Genomic DNA, 19,557 nt, shown 5'->3' on the forward strand with positions numbered 1-19,557 from the left:
AATAAATCTTTTATTTTGAATACAAAGTCACAGAAAAAGATAACTGCTCTAGAGGAAAATCTGAAGAAAAGGTTTTCTCAGAATCAGAATCTTCAACCTGAAGAGAATTTACTGACATTCTCCTTCCATTCCTTGCTCTTAGGTTCATAGATTCATAGGATGATACTACGCTATTGGCCCAGAGGCCCTTATAAGTCCAGACCAGAAATTTGCCCATGTTCCCAAAAAGTCAACATCTATTTCTCCTGTCCAGCAAGGACACAGGTGCGATCCCAGAGGTGTATTTTCTGTTTCCCATCCAGTCATCCAGGCTCCTCCTAAAGAAGGTTAGTGAGGTTCTCTGCTCGACATGGAGAGGGAGTCTATTCCACAGATTGGAGAGTCTTTGGGACACAAATTTATCCCGCCAACAAGTTCTATTAATGTCACAGACCAGGTTGCAGCCTTGCATGTGGGTTGCGCAAGTGGGGTTTGACTTATGGATATGCAGCAACTCCATCAGGGCTGGGTCTGAAATGGCCTTGTATGCTAGACACAGGTCACCTCTGAGCAGTCTGTATGAGACTGAGTAGAGGGACAGGGCTTTTAGCCTATCTGTATAGGATAAGTGTTTGAGACCCTGGATTATCCTGATCAGGAACCTCTGTGGTCTCTCCAGCTGCTGCATGTGCTTGGCAAGGTGGGAAGGGGGCATTGTACTTGATAATGGGTCTGACAAGGGAGAAATACAGGGATGTTATGAACTCCTTGTCCCTGGATGAAATACCCTTACTTACGAGTTGGACCATATAGAAAGTCTTCCGTACAACAGAGGCAACGTGGTGGTCAAAAGTCAGGTTGCTATCAACCTAGGTGCTGAAGTCCCTCACTACTGATTGCATGCTTAGTACGTTGTTATTAATGTGATAATTAGTGAGGGCGCCATTTTCCCCAAAGGGGATAATGATGCATTTCTTGGCAATCAGTTTGAGGCCATGCTTCTGGCACCAGTCATTAGTTTGGGTAAGGCCCTCTTGGAGGATGTTCACATCACTAGGGGAATTTAGGACAGCACCTAGCTTGCAGTCATCTGTAGACTTGGTCAGCTACAGACCACTGGTTTTGGCTTGCACCTATTTTGACTGAGTGGTTTTCTATCAGTGAGCCAGTTAGCTACCCATCTGGTAAAATACGGGTTGATGCCTAGCTCAGAGAGTTTATCTATTATGCCCGATAGGGGAATAGTGTCAAAGGCTTTGGCTAGGTCAAGGTAGGTGGTGTGCACTGTCTTCCCCTCATCCATGGCTTTGGTGACTGTTTTGAAGAAGTCGACCAAGTTTAACAGGCATGATCTCCCTCTGACAAAACCAAACTGTGTGAGGTCAAGCGTTTGGAGGTTGCCAATGTCCTTCTTTATAAGGTCTGTGATAATGCATTCCATGGCCTTGCAGATCAGGCTAGTTAGGCTGATTGGCCTATAACTGCCTGGGTCAGTGAATGCTCCACCTTTGTGTAGAGGGATGACAGTGACTGTCCTCCATTTAGCTGGGACGAAGCTAGTTCTCAGGCTTTGGTTGGATAGGTGCCTAATGGTGCTGAGGGCTCTTGCCTGAGTTCATGTAGGATGCATATTATTTTTGCCTTTGAGAGGGCGTTAAAGACCTGCTCCCTGATGATGAGGGGAGGGGGCAGTTGCTAGAGATGTCCTGGTTTACTAATGGGGGGACAATGGAGTGAAGTTTTCACTGAACCTGTCTGCCAGCAGGTTGGCTATATCTATGGTGTTTGTGTATGTGGTGTTTTTGACCACCAGTTTAGAGCAGATTTGGGTGTTATCTTTGAGATTGTGGACGTATGTGAAGGCCTTGTGACTATCCTTAGTGGATGTGGCCAATTTGGACTCAAAGTTAGCCTTAGAGGATTTCACCAGTGACCTTACGTGCTTGTTCAGATAACGGAGAGGTTGATTGCTTCCAACTTGGCACCTGCTCCTTCTTGGTCCTGGACAGCAATTTTTTCCTTTTATTGTAGAGTTTGTTTATTGCTGCTTTCCACCAGACAGGTTTACTCTTCCTTGAAGAAGATGACTTGGTTCTGTCGGGTATTGCTGGGATCATGCAGCTCTTATGACTCAGAATCATTGTCAGAATTTGAGGGAAATCTTCTTTTTCTATTTGTAGTCAGTGAAGCAACAGGATTTAAAACATTAAAAGCAAAAGGTAATGCTTTAGCAAATCCCAGCAAATCTTCCCTGTCCATAGTTAATGAAACAAGAGAAGAAACATTTTTTAATTTCTTGTTTTTCTTTCCTGGGAGACTCCCTCGAAAAAGACTTACCCATGGCAGAAGGAGTATTGCAGGAAATGGTCACACTAGCCCAGCTATGTGGTAAGTCATCATCCACTCCTTCACATAAGGCCAACATAAAAAGTTCCCCCTTACTGAGACAGGACAACCCTACAGCCACACAGAACATGTCTAACCCCAGGCCTTAGTGGCTATGGAGCTACACCAGAGGGACAATGATGACAGCTTGAGGAGCAAAGTTCTGTTACAGCAGAGTCACCCAATGGCAGCTGAGGCAGCTGCCCTGACATATCTCTAAGAGCAAGAAATCTGGACAAAGCCATAAATAAAAGTAGGACAAAGATCCAAAAATAGGGACTTTTTTTAAATACTGCTCTTACAAACTTAGAAAGTTGATAGAATAGCAGGTTTTACATTAGCATGATTTTTCTGAAGGGTATGAAGTCGGAAACTCAAATGTCTGTCATTATGTTATAATTTTAATCTTTAATGATTTGCCACTAATTTCCCACAAAATCACAATTTTATGAAAAACAGACCAAAAATATTAGGCAAAAATCTGGACATTCTGTGAAAATCTCTACAGCTGACAGGTATGCGGATTGACATCTGAAGACTCCCAAGAAATTTTCTTCTTCTTATTGACAGGAGAAAAAAGAACAGAGGAGATTGTTAAATGCTCCATGATTTAGTCAAAAAGGAAGCTTGAAAGATGGGGAAGTACAGCCTACATCAATCAGTCAGAAAATCTCCTGATAGAAAAGGAATGATTCTGAGGTAAAAAAAACAAATGACAGTCCCCAAAGGCCAAACGTCCTATTCCTAACACACTAATTTTACATAAATATGTAGAAAATAAGTCAAAATACAGATATTTACATCATTTTTCACACAAGCACTCACAGGATAAAAATCCAGTTGCATGTCATTGTAGTCCATATAAATGAATTTTCCTAGGGAAAAAAAAAAACAATAAATTCACACACACACACACACACACACACACACACACACACACACACACACACACACACACACACACACACACACGCACACACGCACACAAAACAGCTTTCTTCTCATAAAAATTAAAATGTGGGAGGTTTTCCTCAGTAGGGCACTTATCTGTCCAGCCATGAGGACTCAATAGCCTACCGTCATTTCCATGAAGACCACAGAGAGAGCATACTTCAGAGTCAAGAAAACTCTGAAGAAGGTTTCAGAGCTGGTCAGTGGCAGAATATAACCAAAACAGTTTAGGCTACTGCAACAATGATCTAATGATAAAACATGTACAAAATATATAATTGAATGCTGTAAAGATAAAACTTCCTCAAGTGTTGATGACATACAGTTTCCTACCATATTCACTAACCCATACTGCCAAACCACTTGCAACATAATTCAGTTACAAACAACGGATATACTGTGGAACTAAACGATTATGATTTACAATAAAACAGTACACTTAAAAGAACAGCCATTCTAGAATGCATATTTTTTTCCCAAATTTTGACAAGCATTTTTTCATATCTTGGATGCACAGTATTAGTGGTAATTTTATTCAGCCAATGTTTGGCCCGCATGTGACCACTAATACCTCTTTTTTGGATACCTGTTTAGAAGATGAACATTATGTCAATGTGCACAATTAACAATAAAACAGTAGTACTCAGCAAATCTCAAGCTGTACAAGTTATTTCTGAGTATCCGTGCTAATTTTGTCCAGTATCATCTAAAATTTCAATGAACGCCATGATTTCTAAGTAACTTGTTCTGATAATATTAATGCAAATATGGAAAAACTACCTGTTTGCATAATGACAGATAACTAGCAACATGTTTGCTGTACTACACTTTATAGGATAGTGACAAGGTACTCTTCTGTCTTATGCCATGCCATTTCATATGATGCCTCCCAATATTCACTATTTAACTCACACAGTTATGGAGATGTATAAATAGTCACAAATGATCATTACTGTCTCTCTTACAGTTCATCCTAGACATAGTACCTTTTTGTTCTAACTCTCAGGGCTGCTATGGCTTTATTGCAACCTTATCATCTTGAACAAAGGTTAACAGGCATTAAAGCAAGACATACAACCAAATAATGCTCTGTTTGTACTCTTCTCCACTGGTGAACTCAGTAAAAAATATAGAGCACCAGCCAACAGGAGGCAAATACGGGACAAAATGAGTAGTGCACAAATACATCATGACTAATTAAGCAATTGCTCTCTGTCAGGCATAAGGCCAACTGAGCTGTAAAAATTAGCTAATAAGCAGATGCATTACTTACTTTTACTTGTACACACACAACTCAAACAGATTTCTGTGGAAACCAAGTCAAGCTTATTAAAAAAAAAAAGCAACCAGAAAATGACAAGTTCTGGGGAGGGACGAAAGGAGTACAAACTAGTTTAACTCAACAAATACTTTTTTTTAAACTTAGGATTCCCAGGCACTTATTTTTTTTCTTTAATATTTACATTACTGATAACCACCCTGCCTGAAAAAGCTCAGATCTGAAGAAGTCAGGACAAGTTTATAATTTTTTTTTTGACGTTTCAATTTCTGACCAATGTAAGTCAAGAGGGAGTAGAGTCTGCAGCATTATTCACCAATATCTGAAAACTTTTTTATTTAACTACAGCACTTTAGAAGCATGCAAAAATGAGGTTTACATCGAAGGTCTATTGTTGAACTTTCCAGCATCTGAATGCTCTGGCTTCCCGTTCTAAGTTTGAGGACTGGAAGTGCGATTCTTGAAACTGTGAAAATGTAAGTGCAATTAGGGGAAATATAAATAATAATTCTGATACTGCTGCATCTGTGAGAATTCTATTTTATCTGGGGTACAGCGATTTCAGAGTCAGTACAATCAAGCTGCAGAGGTGGGGCGTGCAGCTACATCTGGTTGTGAGAGTCTACCTTTCTCATTTACAGGCATGTGTCCTGCATAACTAAGATGAGTAGATCCTCGCATAGGCCAACTAGGCGGCCGCCTAGGGCACTGCTGTAGCAGGGGCGCTTTTCCAGTATTTATTTGGTGTACGTAGACCAGGATGGGGGCACCAGATGGTGTGGTAGGGGGCACCGTGGAGCCCTTTTGCCTAAGGCACCAGTTGACCTAAGGCCACTCCTGCTCACCCAAGCAAAAGGTAGACTCTGATGTACAGCTTTCAAAAAAAGAGTGAAGAGTTTCAACTAGTGTCCACTATACAGTTCTTAAATAATTTCCCTGGTGATCTAGAGCCTAAAGGTAGGACAAATCATTCTCCCACATGCCCCCACTGACTGCTTTATTCAGCTCCAAATGGCCATGCTGATATAGGACATCACATAATCATCAGCTGTCTTCAGTATACCTCCATTTTTCATACATATACTAATAATGCTTTTGTGAGTACTTTAACAACCTCATGCTGTTTTACATTTAATTCATATATAAATATATTAAGTATACTAGTATAGTTGCTGTTTTCAGTCATATACTAATCAGATTTTAGTTGTTTCACTACCTCTTGTTGTTCTGAAGTTAATTCAGTGATGCATTTGCATACCTATATTAAAATACTGGTGCATACTTTTGCACTGCATGCTTTCCTAGCAATATCAGACATGATTTTCTCAGACACAAAGTATTAGTAAACAGTCGACATAAATTTTAATTCTTGAATTTTCTTGCAACTTGAAATACAAATCTTAAAAATAATTTTAAGTACATAGTATGAACTGCAGCCTTAAAAATCTTACCTGATAACACTTTTGGGTGGTTACAGGCACAGTAGAACTTCTTAATGTTAGCCATAGAGACACTACCGGTTTTGTTGGGGTCAAGCTTCATATATGCCTAAAAAGGAGGATGAAGTCATACTTAAAGCACATCTTTAAAAAAGAGCAATGCAACAAACAAACTAGGTGAAAAAAAGAAGTTATGTTTCTACCCTAATGTTCCATCTGTGTTGTCCATTTTCATTCATCCTCAATGTATGGGATTTGGATCCGACCCATGGATCCAACTCGGCCACGACTTCAGCTCGTGGAAGCCTAGAAACTCTCAAGCTCCTCCTTACCCATGATGTTCTGGTCCCCATTCCCCTCAGATAATACATATAGCTTGATACCAAAAATAGCAAAAGAAATAGGAAATGCTACAAAGTGCCATCACTGGAGTTCAACACCTGAGGAACATAAGGTGTCTAATGGGTTCTCGTGTACTTGCTTCTTACTATAGGTAAGGGGCTAGGAAGGTGGGGAGCTGAGGATGAATGAAAATGGACAACACAGATGGAATTTTATGGTAAGAATGTAACTTCTTTATCTAATGTCAAATTTCATTCATCCGCAATATATGGGACAGAGTCCCCAAATGCTTGAGCCCTGGCTGGGCCCTAAGGAAGGATGTTCCTAAGAATGGCCGAACCAAAGACTGCACTTCCCCTTGAGACCAGATCTACTTTATAGTGATTGATATAGGTATGTGGGTTTGACCAAATAGCAGCTGCACAAATATCATCCATGTAAGCTCTAGATAGGAAAACAGTAGAAGTAGCCATGGATCTAGTAGAATGAGCCTTTACATGTCTCTGGGGGGAATATTCAACTTTTTGTATACAGTGAAATACATTCCGTAATCCATCTAGCTACTGAAATGTTAGTGATACTTTCCCCCAATCTATGATATACAAACTAAACAAAAAGTTGGTCCGATTTCCTCAAATCTTTCGTACAGTGTAAGTAAAAATGTAATTGCCTATGTACGTCCAATAAATTTAACAAGTATCCTCCTTTGTTACTGAAATTTAGAAAGAATATGGGGAGGTTAACGGTCTGGCTAATACTTGATTCTGACACCACCTTCTGCAGAAAGGAAGCACTGGTATGTAAGGTACCTCTATACTTACGAAAGACTAAGTAAAGAGGTTTTGATGATAATGCCTGAAGTTCTGATATTCTTCTGGCCGAATATACTGCAACCAAAAAGGCTGTCCTCCTAGATAAAAATTTTAAATCGCATTTAGCTGCAGGTTCAAAGGGAGACTGAGTCAGGGCTTGTAGTACTAGACTTAAATTCCATGCAGGAATAGGGTCTTTAAAAGTGGTCCAACACAGAACCCTTCAAAAATACTTTGCAAATTTTAGAAGAAGCTAAAGTAGAATTCCTGAATTCCATATGGAAATTTGAAATCACTGTTAGCTGAACCTTAATTGTAGATGAACTTGCACCATCATTAAATGACCGAGCTAGAAAATGAAGGACTGCGTGAATAGGGGCTGTAAAGGGATCTATGTGATTTTGCTCTGTCCAAAAACAAACCATTTCCATTTGCTTTTGTACAATTTTCTGGTGAATGGGTTATGGGACAATAATAAAATGGAATGGACCAGGGAAGAAAGCATAGGCTGCTTGGCCGTCAGTGGAAGTGAAGAAGTCATTCGGTCAGTCTTAGGCTTGGAAAGGCTGGGTGAACCAATCCCGTTGGATGGGACAGAAAGTCTGGAGTCGGATCCAGAATCCAAGGTGGGAACAGAAAGTGAGGCCAAAGAAAGGGGACCCATATTTGTCAAGGCCTGCAAAATGCAATGAGGATGACTCTGCTCTTCAATATGGCTGCTTTCTGTAGAAACTTGGGAATCAAGGGAATTGGGGGAAAGGTGTATAACAGACCGGGGGGTCAATTCTGGAGAAGAGCAACCCTCAGTGGCTACCCCGTCGGATGGACTAGGGCAAAGAAGCTGCTGCACTTCCTGTTTAGATAGATCGCAGCAAGGCTGACCCCACTGACGGAAGATCATTTCCACCAATTGTGGTTGATGGACCACTCGTGAAGTAGTAAGATGGACCTGCTGAGTTGTCTGCTATTACAATGGATTCCCCGGAATGTGTGCTGCTATTACAAAATGATTGGAGGCTATCACCCATTGTCACACTCTGACAGATTCTCAACACAGAGGGTAAGATCTGGTTACTCCTTGTTTGTTGATATACCAAATTACTAACATATTGCCTGTTTGAATCGCAACTGTCCCTAGAGGGACAGAGTCTTGGAATGCTTGCAATGCCAAAAGCACTGCTCTCATGTCTAGAATGTTGATATGTAGATTGGCCTCTTCAGAGGACCAAGTGCCTTGGACTGTCTTCCCTAGGTAATGTCCCCCACCCAATCAAGTGTCTGTGGTCACTATGGCCTTGTCCAAGGAAGTATGAATGGTTGATCTTGTTGGAGTTGGTAAGGCTGCATCCACCATGAGACATAACTTTTGCATATTTGAGTCACTCTCATCTTCATGGACATAGGGTGACTGAAACAGGACCACTGTGTTTGAAGCATCCACTGTAATATTCTCATGTGATACCTCACCAGGGGCACTAGGATTATGGCTGCAGACATCAAACCTAAAGCCTGTAGAAGTAGTCTGGCTGAAGTCTTCATACTACAGATAAATCTGTTGGTTTGGTTTCTGATAGTCTGTATTCACAACAATGAAAGCGACACAACCATGGATTGTGTGTTGAAGATTGCACCTATGAAGCCCAGTTTCTAGGTGGGCTGCAAGTTCGATTTGTTGTGATTTACTGTGATTTCAAGATTTAAATACCTGGTCTCTTGCTAGTACCAACTGATGCCAGCTTGGGGCGGTGATGAGCCAATTATCTAAATATGAGAACATCTGGACTCTCTGCAGTCTTAGATGTCCTGCTACCACTGCCATGCATTTGGTAAACATCCTGGAGGCTGTGGTGAGACCAAAGGCAATGTTCTGAATTAATAGTGACTGGTTCCCATCCAGAAGCATAAATACCTTCTAGATCATCTGTTCATCTTTATTTGATAGTACGTGTCCTGAAGGTCTATTGAGCACATCCAGTCATCTTTGTCCAAAAAAGGGAAGAATGGACTGAACTGTGACCATAAGAAACTTGGTTCTTTGAACTGTCATGTTCAGTTTGGTGAGCTCCAGAATTGGTCTCCAGTCTCCTGTTTTCTTTGGCACTAAAAAGAACCTTGAATAAGTTCTGGCTTCTATCTGGTCTGGTGGGACCTCTTGGATGACTCTTTTTTTTTCTAGCAGCTTTTGTATATGAATTGCTGTTTGTTTCCTCTGACTGGATGGAACACTGGGGATTTTAATTGAGAATGGAGGTGGAAGGGAAAAGGGTATTATATATCCTCTGGAAATAATTCTCTGCACCCAAATATCTTTTGTTATATCTAGCCAGGCTCTCTGGTGCATGGATAATCATCCTCGACTGCCTCCAGAGGTGGGCAATCTGGCAACTTTTTAGGAGTGCTGGTACGGTTTGTCAAAGAACAATTCTCTGGAACCCTGATTCTGCAGGCTACCTCTGCCGCATGGGTGGCAACATCCATTAGATTTCCCTCCTCTGCCTCTGGGGGAACCTCCTCCAAGTGTATCCTAGGAAGGACCCTGTGACTTTCTGATCCACATTTTCTGACCACCTCGCTGATTCCTGGAAAAAGGGGTTGACAAATGCACGCCTATGGGAGACCAGGTCTTTCCACTTCTTCCTAGAGGAATCTGAATCCGAAGAAGAAGAAGAAGAAAGCTTTGATGAGGAGGCTTTCTTTTGTTTAGCATTAGTAGGACAGCCCTCTGAAATAGCTTCTCCAAAGGGGAAAAGAGAAGAACGTTTAGAATGAGTTTATTTTTATGCTCCACTAAAGCAAGGGGATTGAATCCGTGACATAAGGAGCAGGTCTCTTGTAGGTGGAGAGGACCCAAACAATAAATTCATGAAGTGTGAGCATCAAAAACAGGCATTTTATGTCCACACTTTACACACTTTTTAAAGCCAGCTGGCCTATCTGGCATTCTAAGAAAAAAGGACAAGCTATTCTAACTAACAGAAAAGTCAGAAAGGAAAGTTTTTTTATTAAATAGAGACAGTGCAAGAAAAAAGTAAAGAAAAGGCTACCAACAATGGTATTAAAAACTACAACTTGTAGAGGAAAAAAAGACTACCAACAATGTTAAGAACTACTGCTACTGTAGGAGAGAAGAGGAGATACTAGAGATAGTATCTAAAGCATACTGTAGTACAAAAATAAGAAAACAGAAATTGAAGGAAAAATATATGTGTGCGTGTGTCTGTACATATATATATATATATATATATATATATATATATATATATATATATATCTCAGAAAGAATTTTTAGTGAGAATATGAGAGAAAAATATAGTATCTCAGCACTTATCTGAAATGAAGCTCTAGAGAGTTGGATGACAGTGTCTTTTCTGAAAGCGGCAAATAAGATCTGAAGTAACTGGGGTTGGTGCACTGTGGGTAAGGGACAAGCTCAAGAGTTTTTTGGTTGCCACAAGCTTTAGCAACTCTCACGTCGGATCGGAGGGATTGGATCCAAACCCATTAGTTAAGGATCGAATGAAAACTGACAACATCAGACTACATTTGTCCTCCAGGACCCTTGTGGTGTTAACAGTACACTTCTATATAGTACAAAACAGCCAAGTAAGCTTCACAACCCATGAAATCAGACAGTCTCTTGCACAAACACAGAAACTCAGGCACAGAGATCCAAACTTACAGATATACCCCCATTTGTTCTTGTCCTCAAACAAGGACAAAGAAACAATAATATTCCTCCGATCTCAAAAGAGGCATGCATAAACTTTAACATGAGACTGAAAATTGTAAACTCTACAAATAAGCTTTCCAGAAAAATACAGTTTCTTACCACATCATTCAAAGACTTCCCCACTCTTGTCAGAGAGGTAGAGTGGCATTTATGAGATGTTTAACAGAAGCTAGGCTTACTATTGAAATCAATGTTGGGTCGATTCACTTTGTTTTCTTGGGCACAGAAGGCTTGCTTCCAGCCAGTTACATACTGTAATAAATACATCCTCCAGTGCAGGAAGAAACTGCAGTTGTATAAGTAAACCTACCATAACAGTAGATGTTTAAATGAAGAGAGAGAGAGACAGAGAGATAGAGAGACAGGCTGAGACCTAAAAAGACAAAGCTATGGACAACAAAAAAATAACTGTCCACACCCTGGCATAAACAGACCAAAAAACAAGGGGGATAGAGGGAAAGAGTGTCTGCTGTAGAAGAGATCATTCAAACATCTACTGTTATGGTAAGTTAACTTACAAAACTGTGTTATGTTCATCATATTGATCACTGCTGTGTAGCCTTAGCTATATGGGTAGACTGCATTAGCTTACTGCATTTGGAAGGGGGAAAGAGAAGGGCCAAGCAGCCCCTAGAGAACGGTCCTAACAAAGTCTGATCTAGACCTAGAGACGGACTCAAGCTTGTTATGTCTTGAAAATATATGTATAGAGGACGAAGCTGCTGCTTCTAGAATACTTCTAGAATCTATTCTTTTCAAAAATTCACAGACGAAGCCAAGGCCCTGGTAGAGTGTGCCTTGAACCAGCCTGAAGTAATTTTATTGTGGTGAGTATAACAAAAAGTAATAGTCTTAGACAACCATTTAGAAATAGCCTGTTTTAATATAGGTTTTGCCTTTTTCTTTCCATCACAAGAAATGAACAAGTGATCTGAAGATCTGAAAGATTTAGTTCTGTTAAGATAGTACAAACAACAATTGTGACCAGGAAACGAATGCTCCTATAGCAAATACTGAAGAATAAAACTGAAATAAAAATGCAAAGGAGCAGACCAGGACTGTGCTGCAATACCCACATAGACTAAATGTTCAAAAAGAACAATATCAGTTCTGAGCTGTGCTTGTAGAATCCAAATCTCAGGAACTCCACTCACGAAATTCTAAAAAATCCAAGTAGTTTATATTACAATAAAAAGATGAGGTAAGTGCTTTCACCTGTTAGGGCTTCTTCATACCAAAAAGCACTTCATTGGTAAAAATCAATTTATATACAAATTAGCAGTACTAATCATGACATCATATCCTGAGGAAGCAGATAGATTCAAATGCCCATTGTTAACACTATATATATACTGTACCATAAAAAGAGGAGAGTATATTGTAGAATATAGTAAGTTAAAAATATTAAAAAAGTAAACAAAATATATATATTAAAAAGATATAAATATATGCAAGAACCAGTTAACATATCGACAAGATATCAGAATAAACCTTATAAAAATTTATAACAAGTCAAAAAGCAGCTTTGTTAGAAATAAAAAAATATATATCAAGAGCATAAACTGTATGTGCAAGGAAACAATATGTGCAAATAGCCAATAAATACAATTATCCGGCATGTAACCCCATATAACATTAAGGCTGAATCTTTTCAAGATAGTGTTATGAGACATATTAATTTATTATGTGCTCAATGAGTAAAAAATGAGGGTATAACTAAAGCCCTAAACCTTAACTAACAATTTCCTATTTTTTAAAACCGGTTTAATAGAAACTTTATCATTTAAACCTGGTTTCTGATCAGCCCTTAGTCTAATAATCCATTTGAATTCTGCTCTCTCTGTATAGTTCCTTGTGTCCCCCCTTTAATACTGGGTATATTAATTTGAATCACTTGAAATCTAAACGTATGCTGATCATTATTGTCTAAGACATGTTTGGATAGGGCATTCTAGGTGGATTTAATTCTTAAGTTATAAAGGTGTTCTCTAATCCTCTCCCATAAACGCCTATCTGTTTTTCCTACATAGAACGTGGGGCACACTGTACACTGAGCTAAGTAAACAACATGCTCTGACTGACAAGTTGCTGCAACATTAAACTTGAAGCTCCTACATGTCACTGGGTGTATGAAAAAATTTTCAGTGTTCAAAAATTCACAATAGTTACAGGCATTACATGCTGACATGCCTGAAGATGTTAAGTCTGCAGCACATCTATTGTTGTCCTTAGGATAACATAATAATCTCTGCAGGTTCATCCTGTTACTATATGTAAAATGTGGTTTATCACCCACTATTCCTTTTAAATTGGGGTCAACCAATAGTATCCCCCAATTCTTGTAGAATACCCCTCTCACCCTATTAATGTCTTGTGTGTAATTCACAGATAACTTAACCACTGGATCACAAACATTCTTCGTCTCAATTCCTTCAACTAGTCGACTTATATCAGAAAAATAGGGCGACGCTATGTTAGTTCTCAATTGGGTTACACCTTCAAACCCTGCAACCACCTCACTTAGATTATATGATCTATCTACTAGTCTTTCATTAACTCTCCTTCAAATCCATCTTCAGTTGGATTCAGGCGTGAGGCACATATCGCCTGTCCTCTTATAATGTTCTTAGAAACAAACCTTGGGTGCATGCTCTCCCTATGTAAAAGGGAATTCTTGTAACAACTTTTTCTATAAACACCTGTATTGAGCAACCCATTCTCCAGACGTTCAGTATAGACATCCAGATAAGGGATCCATCTATCTGAACTCTCCATAGTGAAATTCAAATAACTTGTGAGTTAATTTCTTCTAAAAAATGTTGCAGCCCAATGTCAGTACCTTTCCATAAAAGGAAAAGGTCATCCACAAAACTTGTGTAAAATATAACATGTTCCTGAAAAACTAATCAAGGGGAACAATTTCTCCTTTTCCCAAATTGCCATGAATAGGTTGGCGTAGCTATTGGCACAAGAAGTGCCCATAGCCATGCCATCCTTTTGTATATAGGGTGTTCCATTAAATAAAAACACATTATTTTCCAATATAACTTCCAAATAGGCAGTCATCAAGTCTATGTGAGTTACAGTATGTTGTGTATTTTCTACAAGACATCTATATATACTCTCCAAACCTTCCTAGTGAAAAACAGGCAAGTGGATCTCCGAAGTAACACACCAGGCAAAATGTCCTTAACACAATTTATTGAAAAAATATAAGTACACACAGCGTTTTTGCTACTCAAAGAAGGTAGCTTCTTCAGAGTGAAATGGGAAACTGAAAAGTAAAATTGTTTAAAAACAGTAGGGAATGACAAAGCCTATCCTAAGTTAAGTGTTGTTCAACATGATAAAATGAATGATGTACATGTAGATGAAACCGAATGGTGTGATACAGATACTACTACCAATACACACTCCACTACCCCTTATGATGACACTTATAACGGTCCCAGAAGAAGCAATAGAAATAAAGATAAAAATAAACAGCTTGATAATAATTGTCCTGTGGACAACAGTAACAACAGGACTAATAACAAGAACAAACAACCAGCTTCTTCTTTTTTAGGGACTCAGAACAATCGCACCCGGAGGGGGAACAAGAATTGGAATCATTGAATTCCGAGCTTGTTAGTTTTGACTCAACCACTCCCACTATTGTCACTAATGTAAAGGGCGATTTTGTTATATACAATTTTACTGCTCTTACATTGGAACCTGAATTAGTTGAACTATTATCTTTGGGTAACACTTTTGTCCCAAGTAGGCATTGTCATGTGGCTAGAGTCCTTTTAGATTTAAAATGTTATGTTAGAAAACTAAATCTTAAGCTCTTGTTCCATGACTCCTCACAGCCTGTAACTGACAGGTTAAAGCTTTCCAGTGTTTTCAATCCACCACTTCATGTAGCCTTGAAAATGTTTGAGTATGCCTGTGAATTGGATATTAGACATATAGGTAATACATTCACAGTTAAGAGCAGCCATTTTAATATCACGAAGGAACAACTTGCTGCCCTTAATAATATACGTGCCACATCTGTCAGAATTATTAAACCTGACAAAGGGGGTGGGTTAGCCATACTTGAACATACTGACTATGTTGAGAGGATGCAAAAGGTTCTTAACTCCCCAGCCTATGAATCTACTACCCGAAACCAGTTGAACACCACTTCTAAAAGGATTAGGGGGTATTTTAGAGATTTATTCATCCAAGGGAGAATTGATAAGGACACCTTCGACTATATAGACATCTTGCAACCTAGGGTGCCAGTAATGTTTGGCATCCCCAAAGTACATAAAAGTCTCAATGATCCACCTATGCGTGCTTTGGTTGATGGGAGAGCCTCTCAGTCCTACCCTGCCTCTAAATTTATTGATTCACTGCTTTCTCCTTATTTAGAGCGTATTCCAAGTATATGCAAGGACTCCTGGTCTTTTTTGGCTAAACTGAATGAGATTAGTATGGATGACAGCATCAATTTTTTAACAATTGATGTTGTGGATCTCTACACCTCCATACCGCACCAGGAGGCACTGGAATGGCTTGACCTACTACTGACTGATTTAGGAGCCTCCAAAAATGACATCATGAATACCACTGAACTTCTTGATATAGTGCTATCTTCTAATTTTTTCCTTTTTGAAAAGGACCTGTATATTCAAAAACAAGGTGTTGCGATGGGTTCCCCATGTGGCGCTTCAATAGCCAACTTATTTATGGCCTATTGGGAGAAACATTTCATCTTCAGCAACAGCGTTTGGCAAAAGGATCTTGTTTTTTACACTCGATTCTTGGACGATATATTCATCCTGTTTAAGGGTAACTCAGATCGAGCGTTGGAATTCCTTGATTTCCTCAACCAGACTACTACTTTTCTCAGTTTCACCCATAATTTTGCCACGGATGCCATCGACTACCTGGATGTCAGATTGACTAGGGACCCACTTTCTAACCGTTTAAAATCTACCATTTTCAGGAAGAAAACTTATGTAAACTCTTTCTTGCATTTTACTAGTGCACATCCATTCAAAGTCAAGAGAGCTATAGTCAAGGGCCAGCTAGTGAGGGCTGCTCGCATGAACACTGACAATACCGACTTTTTGGAGGAATGCAATTTTCTTAAGAATTTATTCTTGAACCGGGGATACCCCTCCCAATTAATTGATGACTTGACCCACGAGGTGACCAGTAAGAAATTGAGTGGCCTTTTCAACCCTATTCTCACTTGGACAAGTAATCCTGACGTTGCTCCCACGTCTAATTCTGAAGTTCAACTTTTTACAACTTTGCAACCCACAGACATTTTTGTTGTAGACGATTGCTCTCCACAATACCCATGTAGTTTTATTACTACATTTAATATCAGCTCTAGTTTGATCCAAGAAATGATCAATAAAAATTGTTTTTTTATTTCAAGCACTCCTTCTTTGGTTGAGAAATTAGGCACAAAACCCCGAATTGTATACAAAAGGGGTCCTAACCTTAAGGAGCTTTTGCAGAAGCACACAGGCCTTGATATTCAGAATCGGAATAAGGGATGTTATGCATGTGGCTTTTGTTCCTACTGCCATTACATCAAGAGTGGCAGTACTTTCTCTGTAAGAGATATGAAATTTAGTATTTCCCATAAGATTACATGTAATACTAAATCGATCGTTTATTTAGCCTTCTGTTCTTGCTGCACTGCATATTATGTAGGCAAAACAGACAGAAGGTTTAAAGATCGTATCTATCAGCATACTTATGCTATTAGAAAATTGAACTGTGAGAACGCTCTGGCAAAACATGTTGCTAGTTATCCTGGTCACTCTTTCTTATTTATGGGCATTGACCATATTGGTGACTCCATTAGAGGAGGACCTACATCTATCTTCTTAGAAAATTGCAAATTGCTATGGCAGCTCAAACTCGACGCATTTAATCCACCAGGACTGAATGATAGTTGTAACATTTCTGCCCATTTAAAATATAAGTCATACTTTAGGTAGTCTGTCTTGATCTGTTCTGTTATATATATGTGTTACAGAGCAGTTATTTATTTGTCTTACATTCACTTTTAGACAAATTGTTTTTAGTACTTATTCAATAAGAATGCTGGTTCTTTTTATGCTTTTTTGGCAGCATTCATAAACATTTATATACATCCCCCTTTTTTTACTTTTGAGTAATTATTGCATCCAACACTTTAGGGTGTTTTAGTTTTTGTCTCTTTTATTACTTGTTGACATCAGACAATATATTTTTTGTCTGTTATTTTCAATATATTTATATTCCTTTCTTTTTAATGTATTTATTTATAATGTTTTTCTTAATTGTATATTTTATTTTTAAACTGTTTGTTAGGATGTTAATACCACTTTAAGATTTCTTAGTGTGGTTAGGAAGTGACGTGATCATTCCCTACTGTTTTTAAACAATTTTACTTTTCAGTTTCCCATTTCACTCTGAAGAAGCTACCTTCTTTGAGTAGCGAAAACGCTGTGTGTACTTATATTTTTTCAATAAATTGCGTTAAGGACATTTTGCCTGGTGTGTTACTTCGGAGATCCACTTGCCTGTTCTCCAAACCTTCCTGGTTGGGTATAACAGTAAATAATGACTGTACGTCTAATGTCACCAGTTTAAAGGGGAGATCACATGAGAGTGTAGACATTCTTTCATGCAACATCAATAGGAACTGTTTAATGTCTTTTAAGATGTATGGATACTTATCTAGGACAGGTCTTAAGCATTTCTCCATATACAAAGACATAAGTTCGGTAACCCACCCTCTCCCTGTGACGATAGGTCTCATTGGGGGGGGGGTGGACGGGGCTCTTGTGGACTTTTGGGAGTCCCTGGATGACTGGAATCAATGGATTCTCAACAAATAGAAACTGAAAAAGTTCCAAACTGATGATACCACTTTTAAGAAGATCTTCCAACAGATCAAAAATACGTATGACCCTGCTCTCTATATCTTTCATGTCTTTGATCTGATAAAACTTCTCATCACTTAACATAGTAGTCATGATATCCTGATATTCGAGTCTATCCATGACTACTACCGGCCCACCCTTATCCGAAGGTCTGATCACTATACTACTATCCTGCCTTAGTCTATTTAAAGCACTCCTTAAACTTGGTGGCAGGTTGCCAAACCATCTTCTTTTCCTATTCTCATTGTCTAATTTGTGTAGATCATCCTCAACCAATTTAACAAAGGCCTATCGTCGCAGGGAGAGGGTGGGTTACCGAACCTATGTCTTTGTACATGGAGAAATGCTTAAGACCTGTCCTAGATAAGTATCCATACATCTTAAAAGACACTAAACAGTTCCTATTGATGTTGTATGAAAGAATGTCTACACTCTCATGTGATCTCCCCTGTAAACTGGTGACATTAGACATACAGTCATTACTTACTGTTATACCCAACCAGGAAGGTTTGGAGAGTATATATAGATGTCTTGTAGAAAATACACAACATACTGTAACTCATATAGATGATGTCTGCCTATTTGGAAGTTATATTGGAAAATAATGTGCTTTTATTTAATGGAACACCCTATATACAAAAGGTTGGCGTGGCTATGGGCACTTCTTGTGCCAATAGCTACGCCAACCTATTCATGGCAATTTGGGAAAAGGAGAAATTGTTCCCCTTGATTAATTTTCAGGAACATGTTATATTTTACACACGTATTGTGGATGACCTTTTTCTTTTATGGAAAGGTACTGACATTGGGCTGCAACATTTTTTAGAAGAAATTAACTCACAAGTTATTTGAATTTCACTATGGAGAGTTCAGATAGATGGATCCCTTATCTGGATGTCTATATTGAATGTCTGGAGAATGGGTTACTCAATGCGGGTGTTTATAGAAAAAGTTGTTATAAGAATTCCCTTTTACATAGGGAGAGCATGCACCCAAGGTTTGTTTTTAAGAACATTATAAGAGGACAGGCGATACGTGCCTCACGCCTAAATCCAACTGAAGATGGATTTGAATGAGAGTTAATGAATCTACAGGAAAGATTGGTAGATAGATCATATAATCTAAGTGAGGTGGTTGTAGGGTTTGAAAACGTAACCCAATTGAGAACTAACATAGCGTCCCCCTATTTTTCTGATAGAAGTAGACTAGTTGAAGGAATTGAGTCAAAGAATGTTTGTGATCCAGTGGTTAAGTTACCTTTGAATTACACAGAAGACATTAATAGGGTGAGGGAGGTATTCTACAAGAATTGGGAGATACTGTTGGTTGACCTCAATTTAAAAGGAATAGTGGGTGATTAACCACATTTTACATATAGGAACAGGATGAACTTGCAGAGATTATTATGTTATCCTAAGGACAACAATAGATGTGCTGCAGACTTACCATCTTCAGGCACGTCAGCATGTAATGCCTGTAACTATTGTGAATTTTTGAACAATGAAAATTTTTTCATACACCCAGTGACATGTAGGAAATTCAAGTTTAATGTTGCAGCAACCTGTCAGTCAGAGCATGTTGTTTACTTAGGTCAGTGTACAGTGTGACCCGCGTTCTATGTGGGAAAAATGGATAGGCGTTTACGGGAGAGGATTAGAGAACACCTTTATAACATAAGAATTAAATCCACCAAGAATGCCCTATCCAAACATGTCTTAGACAA

The 19,557-nt window shown here is 38.9% G+C and overlaps 1 protein-coding gene across 1 annotated transcript in view; it reads right to left on the reverse strand.

The window, feature by feature from the left end:
* The window catches only part of CAPS2 (calcyphosine 2), a 2,181,571-nt gene that overhangs the window by 212,296 nt on the left and 1,949,718 nt on the right, over window positions 1–19,557 (reverse strand). Inside the window, exon 15 of the mRNA XM_044087229.1 lies at window positions 6,046–6,142. Within this exon, the coding sequence (XP_043943164.1) occupies window positions 6,046–6,142 (97 nt within the window). The remainder of the gene's footprint in view (window positions 1–6,045; window positions 6,143–19,557) is intronic.

Source organism: Protopterus annectens, chromosome 11.part0, assembly GCF_019279795.1.
Source record: "Protopterus annectens isolate FY-2018-M chromosome 11.part0, PAN1.0, whole genome shotgun sequence".
In the NCBI taxonomy this organism is placed as follows: domain Eukaryota; kingdom Metazoa; phylum Chordata; order Ceratodontiformes; family Protopteridae; genus Protopterus; species Protopterus annectens.